The sequence below is a fragment of the Balaenoptera physalus genome (genome assembly GCF_965194825.1).
Source record: "Balaenoptera physalus genome assembly, chromosome: 14".
Classification (NCBI taxonomy): Eukaryota; Metazoa; Chordata; class Mammalia; order Artiodactyla; family Balaenopteridae; genus Balaenoptera; species Balaenoptera physalus.
In genome coordinates, this window is record NC_138893.1 from 52645819 (window position 1) to 52673026 (window position 27208).

Genomic DNA, 27208 nt, shown 5'->3' on the forward strand with positions numbered 1-27208 from the left:
GGGTCCTGGTGTGCCCTGGATTGAGAGCACTGCCCCAGGAGTACAGCCCTTCCTCTAGCCTGAAAGTCCCCCCCAAACGGACACAAGGACAAGAGGCCGTCAGAGCCAGGGACTTGGGAGCGTCCACCGCTCTGGGGCCGAGAGGCCACAGCTGGGACAGAGGGAAGTGAGGAGGCAGAGGCACAGGGCGCAGCGAGGCGGTGGGTGCGCGTGTGACGCCAGACAGCGGCCAGGCCTTCCGTGCCTTCAGTCTCGAGCTGAAATTCATGAGAGCAGACTGATCTTTCCTGTCGAGTGAACAGCTTGCCGGGACGGAGGTACCGAAGGAGCTAGAACAACACCGCGGGCTAAAGTCCGCAGAAGGTGGCGGTGAGGGACAGAGTCACGAGGTGGCTGGGACTGCCTTGCTCCTTCATGTCATGACTTTCTGGGCGGGACTTATGACACGACCGTGGAGGGTACGGCGCAGCAGAGGGGAAGTGCTCTTTACGATCCTCACTCCTGTCACCTGACGTTTTCCCTTCGCTTTTAGCAGCTGCGTGATGTGACATGCCTAGCTTAACCAGGCCCCCTCGTTTTTCAATGTTATAAATAACACTGGAGGGAAGATGCTGACTCAGATTTTAGCAGAGGCACACACGGTGTAAACTTTACGTGGCGTGTGGAGGGGTGTCTGAGTCGAGAGTAGACGTGTCCCCAGAAGTCCCTCTTACCTAGAAGCAACATACTCTCCTAATTTTGAGATGCACTTCTAATAATGGGTTTCTAGATGTCAGAGCAGTACAGAAACTCCCAACCCCTAGGGTGCTTTTTCCTATACGAGGAATGTCCTAACCAATGGGCAGGGAGCAAAAGGGGCTCCTAATTCAGGACAGGCCAAAGGATAGTAAGCACTAAACCAAAGATATTTACAGATGCGGTCTTTAATCCTTGAGGATTCTTGGAAAATGGGAAAGGTACCAAAACACAGAAGAGAAATGGTCAGGCCTTCAAAAGAAACAGGCGAACCCCCAAAATCACGAGGACTGAACTGGCCCCCAGACCTTTCCAGCTGTGCGCCAGCCTGTGAAGTGGATGGCGTTTAAGCATTTGGGCAAGGACGTGTGGCTCTCTGGGGGCCCCAGGGGCAGATGCCCCCCCCACCGCAGTGTTGCTGAGGCCCCGGTGTCGACAGTGCTGAGGGCCCGCCCCAGAGGCCTTCAGGCAGCGGGTCCCTGAGCCTGCTGTGGACATAGAGCAATTACCCCCCTACAAGCTGGAGGGACGGGAAGCTGGAGCAGAGTCTGACCCAAGTTCCTCTCTTTACTTGGATTCCCACCCGCAGCTCATCCCGGACCTTTAATTCCTTAACCAGAAGCAGGACAGCACAGGGGAGGAGACAGGCCTTTGGAACACTCATTTGCATGCACACACACACACACACACACACACGCACGTTCTCCGTGCCTCAGTGCCCCTCGTCTGGGGCTTACACGAGGGGCTGCACGACCATGGTCAGCACAGGGCCTGGCACACAGGAGCCCTAGAGAATTAGCAGCACGGTGATTACTCTCCGGAGGCCTGAAGACGCAGGACTTCTGCCTGGTTAACAGGCGACCTCCTGCGACTCGGCCTGGTGTGGACGGGGCCAGGCTGGGCTGTGGGCAGCTCAGCGTCCCCTGTTCAGTCATGGCCCAGGGCCAAGTACGGCAGCTGGGCTGCGGCTCCTCCTCTCTTCCTGCTTTCTCCCTGCTCCTCCCCCTGCCTGGAGAGGCATGAAAAGCTGCTTGCAAGCAATTTCTTGGCCTAGCCCGGGGCAGAAATGGCTGCATGTGGCCGAGGGCTCTGCAGGGCCGTGGGCGCCTCTCCCCGCCCGGCTTGGAGACGAGCTCACTCCGACGCCAGGGGACGTCTGAAACCGGAGTACGATGCGGTGGTAATAGGAGCAGGTAAAGTGGGCTGGGCCGGAGCTGAGGGGCCGAAGGGCAGCCCCGCTCAGAAGCCCCTCGCGTCCCTCTACTCTGGCACAAGCTGGCCAGGAGTTGGGATGAGAGCAGGTGCTGGTGTGGAAAGCGCACCTGTCTGCGGGCAGATGCCAGGGTTCTGGGGTTGGCTTTGCTGTCGACTCACTGTGTGGCCTGGGGCAGATTCTTGCCCTCTCCGGGCTTGGGTCTTCCCATCTAGAATGACCAGGGAGGACTAGGTGAATTAAGGGGTTTCCATGTATCTCCTGTGAAATTAGCTAGTTGCCACCATATTCTTGGAAAGCATATGGTACGTAAGGTTTGGAAGGAAAGAGCCCTGGGACAACAGACGTGTGAAATCCAGCTGCCCCAAGTGCCCTGAGTTCTGGTCACCACCACCTGACCACTGAGACTCCCCCCCACCCGAGGACACTGCAGTTGCTCCATAAGGGGAGCATAAAGGAAAAAATAGAAATGAGTCCCAGAGATCCTCCTGCCTATGCGCAGAGGGTGACAGCCCCTGTTGCCTTGCCTGCCTGGGCACGTGCGAGACCTGCTGCAGGGACCCTGCTATGCTTCGCTGAGCCCCAGGCTGCAGGGCACCTGATTCCACCGCGAGTGTGTGAGGCTGCGGGCCAGGACCAGGCTGCCTTTCCTCGGGGCCTTCCACTCACACACAGAGCCCCCAATTTCAGCTTCTGACATTATTTCCAACTGGGTTTATACAGAGCAACCGTGACAGGCCTGGAAGGACATGCTTGTCACACAGCTTTAAAGCTGCGTCCCTGTTGGTGCATTTCTTCATTTTTACCCCTACAAAGAGCAGCCGTGTGCTGGCAAATGTTTACCAGTCACCTCTCCAGGGAAAATGTGTGCATATATATCCATACGTAAGTTTATTATAAATATGGAAGTAAAAGAAGTGTAGCATGCAGTTTTGCAGATAAAAAATACAATACCCTAAATTCCAGGTAGCCAATCCATTCTTACCAAGTACCTGTGACTTTTGCCAAACTCAGTAACCAACCTGTGGTTGCAATTTGACAAATGAAAATAGTTCTGAAAGGAATGTTGTTTGATATTTGTATTTACTTTAAACAGCAGAAAGAAAGTGAAAGATTTGTCTGAACTTCACTCCTTCCTCAACGATGGGAATGACTTTGCTCAATCAGATAATGTTTTTCGAACACTGGAAGAACAGTTCCTCGATTTTTTGCACCATTTCACAATGTAACAGCTACAGACACAACTGCCGTTAAGTTTAATCTACATTATTAGCAGGTTCTCCATCACTTTCTTAAGTCTGACAACCAAAAACATAATAACTCAAGCCCTGGTGTGTAATGTTTGCAGATTTCCATAGTGTGAATACTCCCACTGTGGCCTTTTTCAAAGTTACCAATATGATGTCACCAAAGGTGAATTTGGGAGAGAGATGCAGCCAAGGATCATCATGTAGCATGGCCCCTGAATGGGTCTATAGAGGGAAATAACCGTGAAAGCATAGCCAACCGTTAAAGCAAAGTAAAACAATTAGGAAGTGACAAGCTTTGAGTGTTTATTACCTTCGTTTTTAATATAATTATTTCATTGTAAGTTTATGTAATTTAATTTTTTACCAGGGGCTGCGTTTGGCAACTATCTCACCAACTTCCAGGGCTGGGGGACTCCTGCTCCAGCCCCCACTGACTGGGCTCAGGAAATGGAAGTGCCTCCCACCTTTCCTGCCCTTGGTGACAGCCCAGCCCTGCTGTCTCTTGGCAGAGAGGGTTGATCGTAGGTCCCCAGATACTTGGGTGAATTGCCACAAGTGTGTGAGTCTCAGGCCTGAGTTTTTCTTTGACATTGCTTCTCTAACTGCTGGTTTGAAGGCATTTCCAGCCTGAGTGAGGAACACAGTGGCATCTTCTAAGATAAAGATTATCTCTGCTCCGTGAAGTCACACTGGTAACCTGGGAGCCCCCTTAAAGAGGACCCTGATTTAGTCATTTGACTAAATTTGCCTAAGAATGACCCAAGGAACTTGTTAAAATGCAGTTCCTGGGCCCCCTACCTGTTGATTAGGATTCTGAGGAAGTCAGCACATCTAACCAACACTTGGAATGGATCTGATGGAGGCGTCTGCAACCCACACATTCAAGAACCCACGTTCAGAGCAGCTTCTCTCCAGAGCTCCCCCGTGCCTGCTGCATAAGGAACCCTGCAGTCTGGCCTGGAGATAAGCTGAGCCCGAGCCCACCCCTTAAGACTCCTTCAAGGGGAAAGGAGAGGTCACCAGAAGCCGCAGGAAGGCTCAGCCAGGACTGGGGGTGGGGGAGTGGGGGAGGGCAGAGGAACTTGGGCTGTTGGATCCTCGACCTTTGCCCTTTGAGGTCTGTTTGTGCATTTGTGGGCTTACATGTGATGATTGAACTGGACCTTGTTGTCTGGAAGCCTTTATTAGTTTTCCAAGATTTATGATCAGCACTGATGAAAAGGCAGCTACGTTTTATTGTCTGCTAAGGGACAGGTGCTTTACATGCATTACTGCTTATCCTCCCTTCAACACTGCAGGTCCGGCAGGCCCTCTGTTTTTACACGTGAGGAAGACAGCAGAAGCCAGGATGAGCCCAGGACAGTCTGCCTTTAATTTGTCATATGTATTTGAGAGCAGGGCTTTCCAAATTTCAGGTTGCAATCCATGCATTCATGATTCCCTTTCGTCATATTTTTTAAACTTTCTTAAGAAAATTATCAAAAACATATTAAAAATAGTACTATATCAATCAGCATTTTTAAATGAAATATAATCAAGTAGATCATCACATGCTTATCACATGATTTAATATTAGTTCCTGAAACTTTTGTTTCTGTGAAATACATTTATTTGGAGGGGGGTGGTGTCAGGTCACAGAGTAAAATGCATTTCTTCCTCAGATCATGGTCAAAGAGGTTTAAAAAACTCCGTTTCAGAGAATCCTTTAATGGATGATAAATTGGCTCAATGACCTCGAAAATTCTGGGGGTCTCTATGTGGAAAGTGTAAAACAAAACCAGCTCAGCCATGAGAAATCCATCACGTGGGTCATTGCTGCCTCCTATTTGGGGATGTTTGTCAATTTAATGGCTGAGCCTTTTATTAGAGTCAACGCTGGGTTCAGGTTGGCGCTCAGAGAACATAGTTATCTTCTGGCATCTTTGAAGACTCAGAGTGACTTCCTACCACCAAAGAGAAGCATGTGCCATGTGTCCCGGGGGAGGCCTGGCCCCCCTCCCTGAAAGCAACCAGGGCCTGTTCTCTGCCCATCGAGGACTTCTCCAGCTGCTGCATTTTATTCTGAGACTAAGGAAAGGGCAGGCCCCAACCCCAGGGCCCCATGTGCTCGGCCTGTGGGTCTGAGACCACCTGCATCAGGATGACCAGGGAGCTTCTGTGAAATGCGTCCTGGTCCATGCCCCCAACCTGCTGAGTAGATTCTGGGAAGGGGTTGGGGAATCGGTGTTTACCTGAGTTCTCCTGTGATCCTGAAGCTTCTCAGAGCTGGAGAGGCACTTGCTGGCAGTGGGCTTGGTGTGGAACATGGGATCCCAAGCCAAGTTTCAGGGCTCCTACCCCAGGGGCAGCCTGCCTAAAATTTTTGGAGAGAAACTTTATAATTGACAAATCTGCCCAGTCAGCTGGCACCCCTGAAGCGCGCCGAGCTCCTCTAGCGCACGTCAAAGCCATATGTGTTTCATTCATTCTGAGCTTTTCCTGTTTTATTTGGGGAACGCTGGGAATTGACAGAGACGCCCCTTCTGGGGTGCTGTTGTGAGACACACTTGGGCACAGCAAGCCGTGCCTGGCGGCAGCTGTCCACAGGACCGGCACTCACCCGGACGGCTGGTGATTCCATGCCAGCCACGGACGTCCGGCATCGCCGTACAGCCTGGCCTCCCCCTCTGCCCTGCAAGTCAACTGTCACACTCCCTCTGACAGTCACCCGCTCATCCCCAAGTGCCAGAAGTCCAGCAATGCGAGGCTTCGTGGGATAGTTTTCATCCAATGACTGTGGATTTCTCCCTGTCCACACTCCAGCATGAGCCACTGGCCAAGCCAGGGTGACAGGACTTTTTTCAGTTCAGGGCAAGAACCAGGGTTTTCTGACTCCCCAAAGACTGGTGTCTTACAGCATTGAGCTAGATGCTGTTCCAACATCGAGGTACAGGTGAGGGGGTCCCCCAAGTTCTGCTACCTCTCCAGGATCTTCATGGGCATGGGGACGGGGTGGGTGGCCACACTCCTCAAGGAATGTGTCTGTCTGCCCACTGACCACTGTCGCTTTCCTCCCCCCTCCTCCTTCTCGTTGCAGGACACAACGGGCTGGTGGCTGTGAGTCCCTCCCACTCTGCCCCTCTTCATTGGTCCCTGGGTGTGTGGCCCTCAGCAGGAGTGTAAGGAAGCCAGCAGGATGAAGGCCGAGGGGGAGAAGGAAAGGCCGGCTAGTCCTCGCGCCCTGGTGCTGACCAGCGGCTGGCTCGAATGGACATCTGCAGTTACTAAGGAGGATATCAGGGTCTCCCTTGTTCTCCTCTCCTTAATGCTCATAGGTTTCCCCCATGACCTTTCAAAAGCGAGGTGATAAATAGCTGGGAAAGTGTGTAATGGGCATAGCCTGGGAGGCAGGTTGGAGCCTGGAGGGTCAGGTAACAGGGGCTGGGGGGCCTTTGACTCCAGATGGTGGGCTGTCCTTGTGTACAGACCCCATGTTCCCCAGCTAGGTTTAGGCCAGGTACCAACCTGGGGAACACAGCAGCTATACACGGTCCAAAGTGTGCCCTGGAGACAGCGAGGAAGCCAACCTAGCAGAGGAAGCAGGGCCCTGCCCCAGCACAGGTGGCTTCTGGGTCCCAAGCTGAGCCAGGCCAGGGTTACCCTAAGGCTGTGCTTCTCAGACCAGAGTCCATGTACCCCTAGGAGGCCACAGTGTGTGCTAGAGGGCTTCAGGCCACAAGCCTAACACGGAGCATCTTCCTGAAGCAGCGGCCGCTCTAGAATATCAATGCAGGGGGCTCAGCCACATGGAGAGCCAGGAGACCTGTGTTAAATCTTAAGACTTTCCCTGACATAGCAGTTTTACTTGAACATTTCACAGGGGACATTATTTAACTCATCCGATCAGTAATTTAAAACATTGATTTTGTATTAATACCAACTTGGGTTTGTCCCCAGCTCTGCCACTTTCCATTTGAGAAGGTTAAGGCGAGTCAGTTTATCTCTCTGAGCCATGGTAAAATGAGAATTAAAATGCCCACCCTCACCGAATTGAGGTGAAGGGAATAGATGATGTGCCCCAAGGACCCGGCTCATAGAGCCTTACACAAATGGTGAGCATGGGGACACCGTGGGGCGTCCCAGGATAAGAGGTATAGGAAGAACTTACTCTAGGACGTGCACTTCGGTTGGCTGATTTGGGGAGAGCCTAAGGAAGTAGGGGTTGGCTCTAGATTGGATACTGTCAGAGTGGGGGCAGCCCTGTGAGCAGGAATCTCAGTAACCGTGTGTGCGGGGAGGGGAGACTAGGGTGAGGAGAGCAGTCACGGTGCACACGTAGCGTCACTCACCTTGGCCGAGAGAGGGGGCATTTGGTAGTTTGTGGTGGCCCAGTAGACCCTGTCTCTTTTGTGCTTAGACACAATTTGAAGTGGACTTGCTCTGTCCCATTTTGTCGTGGTCTAGATTATCCCTGTCTGCGGTCATCATTGTGAGATTGTTCACGTCTAATGGGAGAAACAGGGCTTACCTCTGAGGGCCAGGCCACCTTCTGAACGTCATGTTGGGCTGCTCTTTTCTCCTTTCTCGTTAGGATGTGTCAGGAGTGTAGATCCTGGGTCCAGACCGCCCGGGTTCAGTTCCTGACACCTCTACTCATCAGTTCCGTGATCCTGAGCTATTAGCCTCACTGAGCCTCGGTTTCCTCCTCCGTGAAATGGGGAGAACCACGGTGCCGACCTCTAGGGTGGATCATATGAGATGATGCTCGCACGGTGTCTGGCACATTGTAGTCGCCAAGCGAACTTTCTAAGAAGTCTGCCTTCAGCGCTACACCATCCCTGTTGTCACCTTGGGGGTGGTAGCTGTCTTGGTGTGAGGACCAGCATTTTAGGTCTGTAGACTCAGGACTAGTTCGGTTCAACAAATATTTACTGATTTTCCACTAAGTGCTAGAGAAAAATTAATCCCCCCCCCACATCATTTGTTCCCCAAAATAAGGCTGTGCTATAATCATGGCTTCATTGATTGGACACGTCCCATGTGCCAGGGACCCCGTGTAAGCCCCTTCTAGGGACCAGCTCAGAGAATTCTCACAGCGGCCCCATGAAGCAGTCAAAGTGGGTGTTATTATCATCAGCCCCATTTTTGCACATGAGGAAACTGAGGCTGGATGGATTAGGTACTGAGGCCGCCCCAGCAGAAAAGAGAAAGGGGAGTGGAACCTGGGCGGTCTGGCTCAGCACTCACAAGGCACGCTCACCGTGCTGCCTGCCTCAGGCCAGTGAGGAGAGCAAGCCTTGCCACCCCACCTCCCCAGGAGATGGGCAAGAGTTCACAGAGGCACTGGACCTTGCAGGAGGGAAGGTCACCTCGGGCTGGGAAGTGGAGGGGCAGGGGCAATCATGTCAGGTCTTAGAGAACATCGGGGGGGGGGGGTAAAAATTTATGGGTGGCAGAGGGAAGGGCATCTCAGAGGCAGGAGCAGCTTGAGCCAGCCCTGTGGGGAGGACCCTGAGGGTGCGGGTCAGCCCCCAGGGGTAAAGGGAGGGCCCTGTGTGCCCCGCCCCAGGCGGCATACCTGCAGAGACTGGGGGTGAACACGGCAGTCTTCGAGCGACGCCACGTGATTGGGGGTGCAGCTGTCACAGAGGAAATAATCCCAGGTGAGCCATGGAGGCGGGTGCGGGGCGTGGGGGGGACCACCGGTGACCCCCGGTTACTGTCTTCATCCGATTCGTTTTCAGGGTTTAAGTTCTCCCGAGCATCCTACCTCCTTAGCCTGCTACGACCGCAGATTTACACCGACCTGGAGCTGAAGGTAGAGCGTGTGTGTGTGTGTGTGTGTGTGTGTGTGTCCACCTGCTCCATGGCTTGGGGGCTGGGGAAGTGGGCAGTTGCTATTCTTCCCTCCGAGGGTGTGTCTATCTCCCATGGTCTCCGTAGTGCCTGCCCACAAATGGGCTTTGTCTGGCCCACCCAGTGTCTTAAAGATCAGGAAATTTCATACACAAATCAAACCTCTCGAAAAACAAGCTTTGTCAACATCAGGCCCATGTTCCTACATGTTGTACCGGCTGGCCCTTTACATGGATTCGGTCCCAGCTCTGCTTTGTCACATCACTTCCCGGGGTCTGTCCAGCCCCCATAGGAAACCTGCTAGGACCCTTGGGCATCTGAGTTTGCGAAGCTGCCTTAGGACCTGAGCTGATTTCTGCCCTCATTACACATGAGAGCCTGTCACCGTCCTCGGCAGCTTGAGCAGGAAGTCGGACTCGGGGACTTTCACCTCTCTGGGCTCCTGGGCCATTTTGAGGGCATCCTGAGAACTCACAGTCTGCCTCTGTCGACTCCTCTTAGCCTCACCTTGGTCCACAGTCTTGCCCCCCGCTCTTTCAGATTCCTTCACCCCCTCACTGCCTCTTTGACAAACTTGGTCATGCATTCCGGGAGCCCACTTAGCTTTACCTGCTCGGTGCCTCTGTCACCCACCACTTGGAGAAAAGGTCCCCTGTGCCATCTGTATATGACGCTGATGGCACTTCAGCACCAACTTTGCCCTAAATTTTAAATTAGTAAGACATTAATCCACTGCCACCCATTAAAGAAATTATTCTTTGAGCCCCTAAGAGAGACACAGAGAGAGAGCACACACCTGTCCCCAGCCAGGGCTGGATGAAACCCTGCCAAGGCCTGGGAATGGGTCTGTGGACTTCAGTGCAAACCAGACGATAGCTGAAGGCAATTTTCAGACACACCAATTATGCAGAGTGGCAAGTGTGAGGGGAGGGGTGGGGGTAGACCCTCCTTTTGAAAAATCTAATTTATGAAAGCTGAGGATCACAGAACAGAAATTTTCACGTAATTATTCTCTTTATTTTTTTAAAAAAGTTACTGATTTGAAAATGGTATTCTCATAGGGTTCCTTTAACTAGCAGCTCCCAAGTGAATTGAGTATATCCTTTGACCTCTGATCTTGGGCTGCATTAATAGGAGAACGGTGCTCAGATCAAGGGGGGAAGCAGTCCGGCTGCATGATGCACAGAGCTAATCCCATCCGGAGTGCGGGGTACCTTATTTTAACAGGACATTGACAACTCAGAAGATACCTATAGGAGGGCAACTCTTCCTCTTTCTAGGAATATTCTGTTTCCAAAACAATAAGAAAGAGCATTTATTTTACCAGTGTCACATCTTGGGCTACGAGCTTTCATGCTCTGTCAATTGGTCCTCGTCTGTGAGACAAGAGCAGGTAGTGTCCCCATTTTATGATGAGGGAACCGAGATTCAGGGGGGTTAAGTTCACACACTAGGAAGTGACCAAGAGCTTGAGCCAGGTCTAACTGACTCCTCCTCCTTGTTCTGTGAGGCGCCGCCGCCCGTGGGCACCTTGATAGCCACCCAGCTCAGCCTCGTGCACCTCCAGGCACTTTGCCGATGACAGTGGACCAGGTCACAGGCATAAGCTCTTCCAGCAGCTCCGGCCTCGGTAGAGCACGGGACTGAGATTGCAGACTCCGGAACCTAACTGGTCGGTTTTGAATCCCTGCTCTGCTGTTACCAGCTGTATGACTTAGCCTGGTGGTGCCTCATCTTCCTCGTCTGTAAGATGGAGATGTAATAGTACCTGCCTCATAAGGCTGTTGTAGTGGTTGGTGTTTGCTAATCATTAGTGCAGTGCCCGGGGCATGGTCAGTGCTTGACAACTGTCAGCTAGTATTACTGGGTTGGCCAAAAAGTTCATTCGATTTTTCCGTAAGATGTTACGGAAAAATCCGAGCGGACTTTTTGGCCCACCCAGTATTACACCCATTTGTCAGTTGAGAAAACTGAGGCTCCAGAAGGACCTGTGGCCTGCTACTTCCTATCAGACCTTCCCACTGTGGGCTTGTACCCAATTAGACTGAGCTCTACTTGAGCCAGAGGATGACTCCGCCAACCTGCTTGGGGCCTCACTGGGCCTGTTTTCCAAGTCTCAGTTTCCCAGCTGTCGATGAGATCATCTCCCAGTTCTATCCACCTGGATAGTAAGCTTGCTTTTACAGTGGCCCCATAGTGAGTCGTGGGATCCAGACAAGGAGGGCAGAGCTTTTGCCCTGGGTGTATGTGGCGGAGGGGAGGGGGTGTCTTTCATCTTGTATCAGCCAGCAGCTGCCTTCCCCAACTCTCCCTGGACCAGCCTTGACCTCATTCAAGTGGCACCCCCTTGTCCTCCCTCCCGCCCTGCACTCACCTTCTGGCTCCCGACCCCATCCCTTTGCTCCTGCTTTCCTCGGAAATCTCTCTAAGGCAAGGCTCTCAAACTTTCAGGTCCCTCAGAACAATCTGGGCAACTGGTGGGAAAGTGGTTCTTGCTCAGAGGAACTAAGGGTGATTCTGTGGGACTGTGGTGGGCCCAGGAGCCAATGATTCTGAAGCAGGAGGACCCCAGAGCACAACTCTGAGACCCACACCCCTTAAATCTCCCATTTCTCTGGTCCCTAATACACGGCTTGTCCCTTCCAGCAATTTCCAGCCAGCACGGCTGTACATGCTGAGAAATCCCATGGGTAAATCAGAAGCGTTTTGTTTTTTACAAGAGGGAAACTGCGTGATCTGAGCAAATCTAACGGGGATAATCTAACGGTGGTTTAACAGCCCCTTCTTATTCTGACACCACATCATCAAACCATCAAGAATAACAACGGCTCCCTTTATGAGAGAAAGTCCTGGAATCAGATAAATAAATTAATCCTGTTCCATTATTGAGACTTGAAACAGCCCTTGGGATCCTCTTGGGTCCCTTTTTCGGTGGGGGGAGGTTATTGATTCATTCATTCAGCAAATGCTTCTGAGCACCTGCCCTGTGCCAGGCCCTGGGAGAGGCGTGTGGGGAGACGGTGGTGAGGGAAGGGGGCAAGGCTTCTGCTCTTAGTGAGAGGACTTCAGGGAGAAGTAAGTGCCACCTAAAGAAAGGAAAATAAAGCAATGTGACAGTGAGGAACTGGAGGTCCAGCCTGGACTGGTGACCAGGAAAACCTCCCTGAAGGGGTGACGTTTGAGCTAACATTCGAATGCCAAGAAGTCACCAGCCCTGTGGACATCTGAGCAGAAAGCGTTGCAGTCAGAGGGAAGTGAAGGTGGACAGGCCCAAGGGGAAGGAAGGTCATGTGGCCAGAGCAGACAGTGCCCGGCGGAGAGGCAGCAGATGGTGTGAGAGAGGGGCAGGGGCCAGAGGAGACAGGGCCTCGCGCGCTGTAAGGAAGGGCCTGAGCTTTATCCTGAGCGCAGGGGGAAGACAGCAGAGGTGTTAAATCGAGAAGTGGAGTGATGGGATTTATGACTTTATGAAAGGTCATAGCACCTGCTGGATGGTGTGGATTGTGGTGGAAGCAGCTGTGGTCGCAGGGCGGTGGCTCACGAGGTGGTGGCTCAGGCTGAGTCAGGGCGGGGGGATGTGGACCAGGTCTGGAGGCTGAGCTGTGAGACTTGGTGACGGATGGGATGCCAAGGGTGAGAGACACAGAGGAACTAACGACGCCACCTGGGTAGTAAAGAGTTCACTGTATCAAGAAGAACCAAGCTGGAAGTTCCTCCAGTTTGGAATCAAAGGCGTTCCCCATCTTAGTGTTAGAAAGGATCCTGCGGGTCTCCCAGCCTGCCCCTACCAACGCTCAGACTCACCTCCACAGAATGCTCAACCGTGGAGATCCTGCCATCTGGAACACCTGTGGTTTGGGGAAGCTTCTGCTGTAATTATTGGAAAGATCTCTTTTGGTTTCCTCGTGTTTTCCTAAAACTTCTGCTCACAGATCTCATTTCGGGGGCAGGGGATGGGGGTGGGGAACTTGCTACTCAGGTGACATTTGAGCAAAGACCTCAAAGAGGTGAGGGAGCAGACCAAGTATCTGGGGAAAGAAGTCTCTAAACGCCAAATTCGTCAAGTTGCACACATTAAATACATACAGCTCTTTGTATGTCAATTATACCTCAATAAAGTGGTTTAAGAAAAAAGAAGTCTCTAGCGGGAGCAGTAAGTCTTATTTATGGAGGTAGCACAGGCCCTTTTTGTTTTATCTCCACCTTCTTTGAAGAAGTAAATGTACTCTTGGAAAGTTCTGTGTGCTAGTCAAATATTTGTAAATCAAATCATATTTTCAACGCATCAAGGGAACTTCCATTTAAAGTGACCCTGGAGTAAATGAGTCTGCAAAGTAAACAAGTTGTTTCTGATGTGAATGATTTATCCACCTTGTAAATACGGATTTTCACATGACCGTGGCTTTCTTGTGTCTCTCTCAGTTTTAATTATTTATTTCTGAAATGGGGGCATTTAAAGACTAGCCCTGAGAGCCAGGGCTTTGGAGTCACAGGGGTGTGGTTTCGAAACCAGGATCCACCTCCCCATGTGACCTTGGACAAGTTATGTCACTTCTCTGAGCCTCTGCTGTTGCATTTGTACAATGAGGATGATATACTTACAGAGCTGTTGTGATGTAACCATTGTAAACCCTAGTACAGTCCCTGGCACTGGGTGGGGTGGGGTGGTATGGTCTGCCATAGGGTGCCTGCGCAAGAGGGCTTTTTATACACTTGTATCAAAATGGGAACCAGGAGCACAGGCCTTGGGAACCTGCATGCAGGTACCTAAGTGGTCACACAAACACAATCAGAGAAGGGTCATGGGCAGATCCCTTCAAATGTTACCTGTGCTGTCTGTGTTCTGCAGAAACACGGGCTGAGGCTTCATCTTCGAAACCCCCACTCATTCACACCTATGCTGGAAGAGGGCACAGCGGGCAAGGTGCCCAGGTCCCTTCTGCTGGGCACAGACATGGCAGAAAACCAGAAGCAGATCGCCCAGTTCTCACGGAAGGATGCCCAGGTAGGGAAGGTGACCAGAGACTGATCTCCTCCATCTCAGCCCAGTGGCTGCTCTTGAAAAAAAATGGGCTTGGTTGGAGTTGTCCTAGAGCAGGTTGTCAAAGGCCACAAGGGTGTGGACAGGCCACCTCATCCGCCCTAGGAGGGCTCCAGTCTGTGCCAGCCTTTGATCTTGGGCACTGCAAAGAGAAGGGGGTGGAGGACAGTGGTTAAGACCAGTGAGCACTGGAGACCCTCAAACCTGTGTGTGTTCAGCCTGAGGCCACTGTTCAGGTGGCCTCCGCCTGAACTTCAGAAGGGAGTCCGCTGATATGTCCTTATGCTCTATGTGCTTTCTACCTCTCCTGCTTTCGGACAGAATTCCAAGTGTTCATCAATATTAAAGCACATGAAGGCCAAAAAGAAGAAGGGGAGATCAGAGACAGTTAAGGATAGAACACACCGAATCAGGAATTTAGGACAAGAGCATCGTAATAAATATTCATTTATTTTAGCATCATCCCCTGGCAGCCCAAGGCAAGCATGTGTCCATGACGGCGAGCAGGTCTGGTGAAAGGGAGCGCACACATCTGACGGAGAAGGCACATTTCTTTTCCTAGGATTGCACTGTGAGGAATTTGCTGGGTAGCTTCGTCTAGATGAGTCGTTGAATGTAACGGGCCCAGTGTGATTGGTTTTACAGATATAAAAAGATTCTTTGAATGGCCATTTTTTGTACCAAGCCTAGATACAAGCTGAAGGCATAGCATTGACTCATATCTTGGTGGAAACATTTTTATAAGAAGAACCTGGGTTAACCAATCCATGTGTGTTGCTTTTTGTTGTGTTAATCTAGTATTGGGTAAAACCGAGAAAACCACAGACACAGCATCTCTCTTCAGCCAGTGGTTTCCAAACACTGGCTGATGATCAAGTCAACCAAAAAAAAGTGCTTTTCGAGTGATTCTTTTGTGCAGTGAGTTGGGGTCCACTGCCTACACCCTCTCCTCCAAGTCCTGCTTGTCTCAGATACACTAGAGAGGATTCAGGACAAGGCCAGGTCCCTGGGCCTATAGCGCAGTGGCCTTGGCCGTGTGTGGCCGTGGCCCTGTGTGCTGGTGACCACAGGAGCAGGAGGCAGAGGCCACATCCCACTGTGGAAAGTAAGGAGCTGAATTCTGGTTTTGTCTTTGCACGTTGTCACATTAAAGACCTGCTGCAGAGAAAGCTGTTTACCTTCATTTTAATCAAGGTTCTCCAATGTACTTCAACACAGAGCTTTTCTTTATGTAACAGTTGTTGAAGTTCCATGGGTATATCCATGAGTCTAGATGAACCAAAAATTAAAAGCTCTCGGCTGAGAATTAAGATAGGGCCTCGGGTAGCACAGGTGTCCATCCTTGCTCCTGTTGCCCATCCAGGGAAGGGGGTGTGGGGGTCATAACCAGGCTGTCGAAATGGATTCTGTTGCGGGAGGTTGTGGGTTGAAGGGATGCAAGTTTCTGTCCCTGCTGATGACAAGAGGATGCGGGAGACTTGCAGCCCTGGAAGGAACAGTCAGCGTGCTGGAATACAGGCAGAGACATCTTACTTTTATCAGTAAGATATAGAAAGACAGGACAGAGAGGAAGAACTTTTAAGTGGTTTTTGGTTTATCACAGAGACCGCTTCCTAGGATACTTGAGGTTCCATGGCTGACGACTGGTCTTGGCCCGCGTCAACCCCCTTGTCCCTGCCACTACATGGTGGCCCTCCTACTACCCAGGCTCTCTCTGACCTCCCCTAGTGTTGACATCAGCGCACAGACCTAGAACTGGGAGTAACCCAGCACAGCCAGGCTGAGCCACGCTGGACGTGAGGCCTGAGGAATCAAGGCTCAGCTGGGGGCAGCAGGCCACATGGGGCAGCTGGAGGGCCAAGTATGGGGACAGTGTCTTTGTGGGATTCTAGCCAATGGGGCCTTGACTCGGAGCTCTGTTCCAGGCCTTTCCCAAATATGAAGCCTTCATGAATCGCTTGGCGTTAGCCATTGACCCTCTGCTGGACGCAGCCCCGGTGGACATGGAGGCCTTCCAGCGGGGCTCCCTGCTGCAGAGGCTCAAGTCGCTCTCCACCCTCAAGCCCCTGTTGCAGGCGGGTAAGTCCAAGCGCAGGCATCTGGGCATGATGAGCGCCTTCATGTGACTGAGCCCATTTTCTCCACAATTGGACGTAAGCCTGGACCTCCAAGGCAGCCTGCCAACTGCCATCGATTAATAGGGGCCACCTGGAGCACTTTAAGTGACAAAGTTTTAGGATGGCGTGCTCTAAAAATAGAGCCTGAGCCAAAGGCTTATGTGCAAGTAGTTCATTTTGAAAGGGGATCCCAGGGAAAGGAGGAGAAACGGGAAAGAGGGAGAGTCGAAACCAGGGTGCGTTACTGAGCTGGCCACCACTGTGGCTGATGAGGTCCTTCTCAGAGGTCCTTCCCTCTGAGAAGCCTTAGGAAATGCACATGAGGACATGCCCAAGAGAAGAAAGGGGAAACATTTACCCGTTGGGTTCTGTCCCCCAGTGGTCAGAGGTTGCCCCCTGGGGTATTAACTCCCACATGAGGCATTAACCTCTGGGTTGTGCATCCACGGGTGCCAAGCGGGTTCCCGTGGGTGTCCTGTCGTGGTGCCAGAGAAGCCCCAGGGAAGAAATGAAGAGGCGCATCTTCAGGTCTGAGGCGGGATGCTGTCAGGTTGCACTGTGTGAAGCTGACCAGAGCCTGCACGGAGCTCGTCACCATAGGCATGGCTGGAATGAGAGATGGGGCCAAGAGAGTTTGAAGAGATGCCCCCATACAAGAAGGATGCTAGGTTATTGGGCTCAGCAAGAAAAATATCTGTGATGAATTAGTGATGTCTGCCGTGGGTATGAGAATGGAAGTTTCACCAAACCTGCTATTATTTTCTACCACTCCTCTAGGGTGCAAAAACCAGTTTAGCTTCTATATTCTAGAAAAATACTGCATCAGTTAGCTGTGGTCACAAAATTGCTGCATAACAGACTACAAAATTCCAGTGGCATATAAAAATAAACATTTAGTTCTCAAGTGTCTGCATGGTTCAGCTGATCCCAGCTGGGCTGAGCTGATCTGGTCTGGTCTCATGCATGTGTCTGTGGCTGGGGCAGCTCTGTTCCAGGTACCTCTAATCCTCTTCTTGGAAGCCACAGGTTAGTCCAGGCGTGGCCTTCTTATGTCAATGACAGAAGCACAGAGGGCAAGCCCCAACGTGCAGGCCAGTTTCAAGCCTCTGACTGCATCACATCAGTAAACATTCCACTGGCCAAGCAAATCATTTGAGCCCAGAATCAAGGGGCAGGGCGGTCAACTTAGCTAGGGAGGGAAGCAGTGCAGAGTTACATGGCAAAGTGTGTGGACACGGGGAGGGGTGAAGGATCAGAGCCAGTAGAATCTACCAAAGATGCCAAAAGTAGACATCACCTCCCAGATTACCAGTCCAAGGAGCGTCATACAATAAACATTCATGTAGTAAATATTTATTGAGCATCTGCTATGTGCCAGGCACCAAGCTGGGCACTGGGGCCACAATGCCTAGGGTTCGTGACCTCTGCCTTCAAGGTCCTAGTGCCCAGTTACTCTCGGAGATAGTGAATCAGTATCAGAGGGATGGATTAGCCAAGCTGCTGCTTCCCAGGGTGCAGCCTTATAGAACTCAAAGTAGGGGAATAAGATACAAATTAAAAATTGCCCCAAAATAATTCTAACAGGTAAAATGTATTAAGTGCCTATGGAAATGCTTTAGAAATGCTCTACATACCTCGTTTAATCCTCCCAGTAGCTCTTAGGGGTACAGAGTATTTTGTACTCCCAGTTTACAGGTAAAGAAACAGGTGCAGAGACATTACGGATGAGTGTTCCCTTCTTGCCTGTCTCAGTTTACATTTTATGGATCTCCTCCTTTAGGTCGCATCCTGGGAGCCCAGCTGCCCCAGTATTACCAGGTCCTCACAGCTCCAGCTGTCAAGGTGAGGGGCTCCCCAGCCTCAGGCTGGACCTCGCAGTGAGGGGGCCTCTGCGCTCGAGGTAAGCCCTTCTCCTGGCTGTCTTGCTGTCCCAGGTGCTGGATCAGTGGTTTGAGTCTGAGCCTCTAAAAGCTACTCTAGCAACGGATGCTGTGATTGGAGCCATGACAAGTCCCTACATTCCGGGGAGTGGGTGAGTGTGGCAGGTGAGGTGGGGCAGCAGGCGTGGAGCAGATTCCCCCAGGAGAGCGATAACTATCGTTCCTTGAGCTCACCCAGTGAGCCAGGCAGGAGCCAAGCACTTCACACAGGATTCATTTAAGCCTCAAAGCAACATCTGAGAGCCGTGGTTCAGAGAAGGGAAGTATCCCTCCCAAAGTCACACAGCGAGTAAGTGGCAGAGCTGATTTCCAGCCCAAGTTGTCTGACCTCCCCCCAACCCCAGCCCGAGTCTTCCTTCTTAGCCACTACCCACTACTGCTTCAGTAGAAACACCTCTGTCCTGCTTCCTGTGATATCTCAACATGAGTATCTTCTTCCCTATCATCTATCTATCTATCATCTATCTATCTATCTATCTATCTACCTATCTACCTACCTATCTATCTATCTATCTACCTATCTACCTACCTATCTATCTATCTATCTACCTATCTATCTATCTATCTACCTATCTACCTATCATCTCTTCCCTTCCCACAAAGCCCCGTTGCCTGTCCCTCTCCCGCAGACCCTTTCCCTGGCTTCCAGGACTTGCACACACACAGATACCTTCACATGGATGGGAAGCTGCCTTTCTCCTTGTGAGCGGGGGGTGTGCTGACAGCCTCATCCGAGAGGGGGCAGTCAGACACAGTGAAGCGTGTAGTTGCGGTATGATTTAATGAGCCCCTATAGGAGCAGGAATGGAGGGGTGTGTGTGTGTGTATGTTGTGTGTGTGTTTTGTGTGTGTGTTGTGTGTGTGTGTTGTATGTGTGTGTGTGTTGTGTGTGTTGTGCGTGTGTTGTGTGTGCGTGTTGTGTGTGTGTTGTATGTTTGTGTGTTTTGTATGTGTGTTGTGTGTGTTGTGTGTTTGTGTGTTTTGTATGTGTGTTGTGTGTGTTGTGTGTGTGTTGTGTGTTTGTGTGTTTTGTATGTGTGTTGTGTGTGTTGTGTGTTTGTGTGTTTTGTATGTGTGTTGTGTGTGTTGTGTGTGTGTTGTGTGTTTGTGTGTTTTGTATGTGTGTTGTGTGTGTTGTGCATGTGTTGTGTGTGTTGTGTGTGTGTGTGTGTGTGTGTGTGTGTGTTGGGATAGAGGATGCTGCCGAGTCTTGGGCCATTTCCAGTGCACCACCAGAAGATGCAGCTAGAAGCTGTCAGTGTGGCTTATCTCTGAAGGGATGAGAGCACACTTTGGAAGTGGTTTTTCAACACACACTAAGCCAGCCCCAAATTCCCCAGGGCCATGGAAAAGTGGGAGTTGGCAGCAGTTGCAACATCTTGGCCAAGATCAACCAGCCAATTTAGATTTTCCAGCTGGGGACTCTGGTCCTTTTCTCTGTGGTGTTCAGGAGGCTTAGCTACTGCCCAGTTTGTGAAATGGGCCTTTAAGTCATTTGTTTTTTCATTAATTCTTTCAATAAATATCGATGGAGCACTTGCCTGGGGACTAGGTCCGGGGACACGGTAGTGAATGGGGTTGAAATCCTAATGGGGGAGGTAGACACAGAGCAAGGAGTGGAATGGAGAGATGTGGGCACTGTGATGGTGGGGCAACGTGGTCCAGGCTCAGAGAAGCCCCCCATGAAGAAGAGATGTTTCATCTGAGACTCTAAGGACAGGAGGAATTAGCCAAATAAAAGAAGAGGGAGGAAGGGGCTTCTAGATTCCGGAACAGCATGTGCAAATGTAGGAGCTGCAAGTGGATTATATGATCTATTCAAGGCACTGAGAGGTTTGGCTTAATAGGAGTGCGGGGTGTGGGGGGAGTGTAGGGAGGGACGAGGCTGACGAGCAGGCAGGAGCCCTGAAGGCCAGTTTTGGAGACTGGCCATCGCCCTCAGAGCACCGACAAGCCAGTGAAGGCTTGAAAAGAGCTGAGTGATAGGAGCATAGCTGAGTTTTGAGACTGGGCTCCAGGTTCTACGTGGAGAAAGGTATACAGGGAAGAACGAGTGGGAGAAGGTGGTCCAATTAGGAGGACGTTACTGCAGCAACTTAAGAAAGAGAAGAGAGTGGCCTGGACCAGGGAGGAAGCAGCAGGGAGTGGGGCCTTGGAAAGTTCCTTGGGAGGCACTCGACGATGTAGGTGGTGAGGGCCTAATAGGAGGCAAGACTGACACCCAGTTTTCTGTTGGAAACTGAAGGTGCCATTCACTGGGATGGAGAAGACTGATGGAGAAACAGGTCGGGGAGTGGGGACAAGGGGATGGGTTTAAGATGCCTGCCCAAAGCCACGCCAGTGGAGATATCTGTGGGTAGCTGGGCGTACAGGCTGGCGCTCAGGAGAGAGCTGGAGAGGCGGGTTTGGACGTCGCTGCCACATTGTTGGAACCAAAGCTCTGCCCCCAGACGTTTACAGGGGGAGAGGCTGCAGAATGGGAAGCGAAGGGCTCTTGCAAGAGTCTCGAGCTCATTTAAAGGATAGTCGGACAGGGCTGGATGGGGGCAGGGAGGGGCTGAAGATACAGGACGGGAAGGACTCTCTGCACCTAGAGCTCTGAGGAGATTAAACCCCACCTCCAGCCACTGATTCTGATGATCTGTCCTCAGGTATGTGTTACTCCATCACGTGATGGGGGGTCTGGAGGGGATGCGGGGGGCCTGGGGCTACGTCCAGGGTGGCATGGGTGCCCTCTCCGACGCCATCGCAAGCTCAGCCACCGCACACGGAGCAAGTGTCTTCACTGAAAAGGTGAACAGCCCCTCTACCCAACCCCAATTTTTGGCAAGGATCTTAGAATAGAACAAAGTCTCGGAGTTGGAGCGTCCCTCATTTTACTGATGGACAAGGCTGGGCTCAGAATCGAGGAGCTCGGGCTCTGCAGCCCGTACTGCTGTCAGCCAGGTCCCAGTTCCTCTGCCTGCCCCCTTTGAATTCGCAGCCACTATCCCACATTTGGGCTGAGCCTTTGCATTGGAGGGGTGGGCTAACGCCTCACCAGGAGCTGCAGAAAATCGGGGCCGGGGTTGAGGAGGCGTGAGTGCCTAGGAGCAACATGGACAGCGGAAATCCTCCACGACTCAACCTGCATTTCCCTGCCCGGGGATCCTGGGGGCTCCTTCCCGTGGCTTTAGACAGTGGCTAAGGTGCAGGTGAGCAGTGGAGGGCGCGTTCAAGGAGTCGTGCTGCAAGACGGCTCGGAGGTGAGGAGCAAAGTGGTGCTGTCCAACGCGTCGCCACAGATCACCTTCCTGAAGCTGACGCCACAGGTGAGGCTGGGGGTGGAGGTGAGATGTCTGCCTGGGGTTGGAATGTGGAGGGATCAAGGGGACCAGGGCTGCATCAGGGTGGGAGATGCGAGTGCCAAGTCTCTCCGCATGTGGGGAAATCTGTCTTCTCTCCTTACCTAACGGGCAGGGAGCAAAGAGCAAAGAAGCCTCACAGGTGAGGGGAAAGGTCCGGGGAGGTGAGGGGACCGAGGCCAGGCAGTTGGCAATTGGCAGAGCCAGAGCTAGAACTCAGGTCTGACTTTCAACCCAGAGTTACTTCTACAGCTTTCCTACTATCCTGATTTCTCCCCTCTAACCAGCTCTAATTCCACTGTTTGTGTCAGTGATCTGTTGCCACGTGAATGTTGCATAACAACCACACAGCTTCTGGGCATATAACAAGAAATACGGATTTAGCACACAGTGCGGGAGAAATCAGTTGATCTTGGCTGAGTTCAAGTGAGCTGGGCTAACTCATGCAATCCTCCAGCAGCTGCGGGTCACTAGCGGGCCCTGCTGATGGCTGTGGCTAATCAAGCGGTCTCTGTCAGAATGTCCAGGATGACGCAGCTCTGCCCCATGTGTCTCTCATCCCCCGGCACGGCAGTCCAGATCTGGCGAAAGGCAAAATTGAGCAAACTCAATCACGCAAGTGCTTCTGTTTGTATCCTATTTGCTAACATTAGCTTTGTCTCATGGCCAAGCTCAGTCACAGTGGGAGGGCAATAAAAAGGGGTGTGCATACAAGGAGGGTTGGGGACTTGGGGCAGTTTTTGCAACTGATCACACCTTCCCTGTCCCCCAAAGATATGATAATATGTGTATGAGCATGGAGCTCCCAGCGATTTGGGGATTATTCTTGGGGGCAAGGCACCACTTTTTCTGAGTGATTCCACTAATCAAATTCAGCAAACATCAGTTCAAAAGCATCTTGAGACAATTTTGAGATCATCAAGACTTCCAAGAGCTACAGACCAGAGGAGAAAGATGCTGCAGCCCACGGGCCATATCCGTAGCAGGAGCTGGTGTGGGCCGTTTACAGCCAGGACGCTGGCAGACTGCAAAGGAAGAAGTGGTTAGCGCTGAGCGGGAGGGGTCCAGGAGGGCTTCACAGAGGAAGTGGTTTGGCCGAGCTCTGAGGGAGGGAGAGGGTCTCCAGCAGTAGAGGTTGAGGGACCAGTCTGAGCAAAGGAGTAAAGCAGCCCCCTTGGGGCCTTGGCCACCCCCAGGGTAGAACCTTCTTCTTTCAGGAGTGGCTTCCTGAGGAGTTTGTGGAGAGAATCTCCCAGCTGGACACCCAGTCGCCTGTTACCAAGATCAATGGTAAGAGGCACACCAGATTGTAGAGCTGTTTCTTTTGAGGTTATCTGAGTGAGAAATCTCCATGTCTGGGAAAGACTGACCTGCATCATCATTATCCCCTGCCCCACAGCCTGCCCCCCAGTTTGAAGGTGAAACACTTTTTCATACTTTTTCTTTCCAGCCCACCATGTGGGTGAGCAGGTGATGAGTAGAGATAGAGGAACCTGGGGGGCTAAGGACACAGGCCTTTGGGCCCTGACCCTCCTCTTTGGTCCCTCAGTGGCTGTCGACAGGCTGCCTGACTTCCTGGCGGCCCCCAATGCTCCCAAGGGCCAGCCGCTGCCCCATCACCAGTGCTCCATCCACCTCAACTGTGAGGACACCCTCCTTCTCCATCGGGCTTTTGAAGACGCCATGGATGGCCTGCCTTCCCACAGGTGGGGGCCCTGGAGACACTTGAGCCCCTGGTTAGAGCACAGGAGGTGTGGTGGGACGGCAGGGACCACTGCTCATTCACCGCCCTGGCCTGGGAGGGACCAGAGAGCCCGGAGCCTGCAGGTCTGGCCGGGGACAGGGGCCTGGAGATGAGGGAGCTCCCCGTGGGTGGTCTGGACTGTCCTGGTGGTCACCGAGCCCGTGCAGGCAAACACCACCATGACCTTACAGAGATCATCGGCCCGGCCCCGGCATCCTCCCATCTCAGGCCTTCATTTTGTCCCATCATCTCAGAGTGGCTCCCCAGCCCCTTCCCTCGGGCAGGTGCTGCTCTGCAGGCCCCACCCTCTCTCCTCCCCGTGTTGCACGCAGACCTATGATTGAGCTCTGCATCCCTTCCTCGCTGGACCCCACGCTGGCTCCCCCCGGCTGCCACGTCATCTCCCTCTTCACTCAGTACACGCCCTACACACTGGCTGCAGGCAAGGCTTGGGACGAGCAGGAGAGAAACGCTCACGCAGACAGAGGTAAGGAGGGCTAGACCGCCCTGGCTCCACAGTGACAGCCGGCCGAGCGTCCCGAATGGCCTCCTCTCCTCCTGACTGCCCCGTTCAGGATTAACACCTGCAAGTTCTGTGCCAAGGAGAGAGGAGTACGCAGGGAAACCTAAATCAACACAGTGAGTAACTGCTGGGGTCAGGCCCTGGGCGAAGAAAGCCAAAGAGACACAGTTCCTGCCCTCAGGTTGCTCACAGACCAGCGGGGGAGACTAATAAACCAATCTCACAGTACAACGGACTGTGGGAACCAAAGGAGGAAGCTGTGAGCCAGACAGACAGGAGAGCTTTCCAAAGGAAGGGACATTTGAGCTGGGTTTTAAAGGATGAATAGGAGTCGACCAGGCAGCAAAGTGCATTCCAAGCAAAAGAAATAACTTGAGCAGAGCAATGAGGTGAAGAAATTTTTGCATGTTCAAGGGGAGACAAGTGTTTAGGGTTGGAGTAAAAAGGTGGAAAAGAGTGGGAGGCTCGACTAGCCTGACACCCATAGGCCTCTGTAATGAATTGTTTATTTGCCTGTGGACTGTTTTTGTTTTTTTGCTTATTGAGGTATAATTTGCATATGAAGAAATATCCATTTTAGGTGTAGAGTTTAATGAATTTAGTAAATATGCCGAGCTGTACAACCGTAAAGCCTCTTCTTTCTCCTAACACCATGTCGTTTCCCTGTGTTTGGCACCCAGTGTGTGATTGCATTGAGGCCTACGCCCCTGGCTTCAAGCGCTCCGTGGTGGGCAGAGACATCCTCACACCCCCTGACTTGGAGAGAGTCTTTGGGCTTCCTGGGGGGGTGAGTACAGGACTGGGGTCTCTCGTCACACTCTCCCTGTACCCCGACTCCCTGGCATGACCGCTCGGCTTTATCTTGTCCCTCCACACCCAGCCTTCAGCAGGAAGAGAGGACAGAGGCAGAGACCACAGCAGAGAGGGGACAGAGACACGGTCAGATTTAGGCAGTGAGGGAGGAGTGAGGGGAGGCAGCACCCGCTGAGCAGGTCACCAGGACTGCGGCCCTTCTGCCTGGATGTCCATGTCAGCCCCTCCCATCTGCCTCTCTTCAGAGGGACCTCCCCTCCCCCAGGCAGCATGTGCTCACACTTCTGTTATCAAAAACTCACTGAGCCTGGAGGCAGGGGGATGGGGCAGGAGGCCAGGTCAAATACAGCAGTGACTAGCTTTGTGTGGCTATTGAGCCCTTAAATGTGGCCAGGCCAAAATGAGATGTGCTTCGTGTATAAAGTGCACCCCAGATTGCAAAGACCGAGTACAGAAAAATGTAGCATGTCTCATCAATAATTTTAATACCAACCACGTGTTGAAATGATAATACTTTGGATCTATTGGGTTAAATTAAATATATCATTTAATTGGGTTAAATTAAATATATTATTAACATTAATTCCACCAGTTTCCTTTTCAGTGTTAATGTGGCTACTGGAAAATCTAAAATTACATGTGAGGCTCCCGTTATATATTTACGGGACAACTCTGGGCTGGATAGAGAGGGAAGGAGGTCAGGCAGTGGGAAGGGAAGGGAAAGGGTGGAGGCGGAAGGTTTGGGCAGGTGGATTGAGAAGTCTTGATAAATGTTCATGCAGAGGACGGGTGGAGAGGACGGGTGGAGGGGACGTAAAGGGTCCACCTGAAGGCCAAGGAGGGGGAGGTGACGCCATCCACGGAGGCAGGGAAGACGGGACAGGAGCCGACTCGAGGGAAGAGGACGAGCTCAGTTTGGGACACGTTGATGGGGCAGGTGAAGGCCATCCCCACGGTGATGTCCAGCAGATGTTGGTCTTCTTGTCCAGACCTGCCCCGCAGGTGTGCCCTTCCCCTTCCCCCACACCTCCTCCCTCCTCGGCTGGTCTGACCCAGGCCAGTGGGGCGGAACCGCGCTCAGCTCCCAGTATCTATCTGCCATTTACTGTGACCTTGGAACCCCAGGGCACAAGCTCAGCTGGGTGTCTTGGCCAAAGAAACATGTGCCAGCAGTCAAAATAAATCGACTTCCTCTGTTTTTCAAACAGAGTGAGGGGGATTCATAGTCCACAGCAACATCTTTAAAATTTCCGTTTTCTTTCCCATTCAGTTTCCTTACCCTCTGAAGATGCTCCCTACCCTTCTTCCTTCTTGAAAAATGCCTCTAGGAAACTTCACCCGCAGCCCTAGGACTTGTGCCTATTCTCTCTCTTCCCCTCCTCATTCTGCATCACAAGAGCCCGAGAAAACATCCTGGAAGGAGAAGAACCTTCCTTGGAGAACAGGGGAGGGGAACGGGTGGAGACTATAACACTCCTATGTTAACGACTGTGGCCCTGCCTCCTGCAGAATATATTCCACTGCGCCATGGCCCTGGACCAGCTGTACTTTGCCCGCCCTGTGCCCCTGCACTCCAGCTACCGCTGCCCTGTCCGGGGCCTGTATCTCTGCGGAAGTGGGGCCCATCCTGGTGAGTGACCCTCGGTCCCACTACGCTGTGCGGGCGTCGAGGGCTGGCAGAGGCTTGCAGACAGGGGAGCAGGGTAAACAAGAGCGGAGGTGAGAGGGAGGGAACTCCCAGGAGAACAAGGCATCACCCACGTTGAGAATTCTCCGGCCACAACCCTCGGGTTAGCTCGCCCCCTCCCCACGGGGCCTGGGGATACGTCCCAGTGGAGGCATCTCTCCAAGTTCCCACGGTGGGTTGTGTAAGACCCACGCCTCTAAATTCCCCATCTGTATTTGAGACCAGTAAGGATCGGCAAAGTTCAGTTTCTCAATTTGAAAATTCTTCCCTGCTCCCCTCCCAGGCCTACTGACCCCACGGAAGCTCATCTCATATAGATGCTTCCTCTGAGCTATGTGGGCCCTGGCCTCCCAGACAGGGTCCATACTTCCATGACTTCCTCTCGAATCCTTAATCCCTCATTCTAGTTTCACGTGCTGGGAGTCTCGCTATCTGGCCCATTGGCTCTCAGGCTTGGGGGGCGGAGGGAGGGGGCCACTTGCTTGGACCAGGCACCTGGCCCTTCCTGCACTGATGCAGGGGAGTCCAGGATCTGTCTTAATAATCATCCCAGGTGGTTCTGATACCCACGGCCCCAGCATCACCCTTAGGCGTCCCTGCTCTGCTTTGTGGCTGGTGCCTCAGCAAGTCCCGTGGGGGGGCGGGGGGGTGGGAGGGGGGTGAGCACAGCTTTGTCTCATGGGAGACTCCCTTCCAGGAGGAGGTGTCATGGGAGCCGCTGGACGCAATGCAGCTCACGTGGTCTTTAGGGACCTCAGGAGCATGTGACCCCAAACCAACTCTGACCCAGGAAGATGAATTCACCCTTGAAATGTTAAGTCTCCATTGGGTCAGCTTCCCAGGATATGGCTTGAGGCAGCCAAGTCCTCAAGGCTCAAGCCACTATTCTAGAAAAAACGTACAAGTTACATTGGGTCCTAGTTAACCTTGCATCTATGGCTTCTTGAATGAACTGGTTTTGTTTTA

At 52.2% G+C, this 27208-nt stretch overlaps 1 protein-coding gene across 2 annotated transcripts; it reads left to right on the forward strand.

Moving 5' to 3' along the window:
• Window positions 1–508: 508 nt before the first annotated feature.
• Window positions 509–27208, forward strand: PYROXD2 (pyridine nucleotide-disulphide oxidoreductase domain 2). Of its 2 annotated transcripts, none has more exons than XM_082425214.1 (16): window positions 509–1928; window positions 6275–6294; window positions 8747–8840; window positions 8922–8995; window positions 13883–14038; window positions 16000–16153; window positions 17972–18033; window positions 18126–18223; window positions 20783–20924; window positions 21308–21442; window positions 22693–22763; window positions 23014–23181; window positions 23552–23706; window positions 24423–24529; window positions 26065–26185; window positions 26940–27208. In XM_082425214.1, exons 1-16 carry the CDS (start codon window positions 1802–1804, stop codon window positions 27008–27010), a joined length of 1755 nt encoding a protein of 584 aa, XP_082281340.1. In that variant the 5' UTR covers window positions 509–1801; the 3' UTR covers window positions 27011–27208. The 2 variants fall into 2 exon arrangements, with proteins under 2 accessions (XP_082281340.1, XP_082281341.1); XM_082425215.1 differs by having other exon boundaries at window positions 1159–1928; window positions 22693–22765; window positions 23025–23181.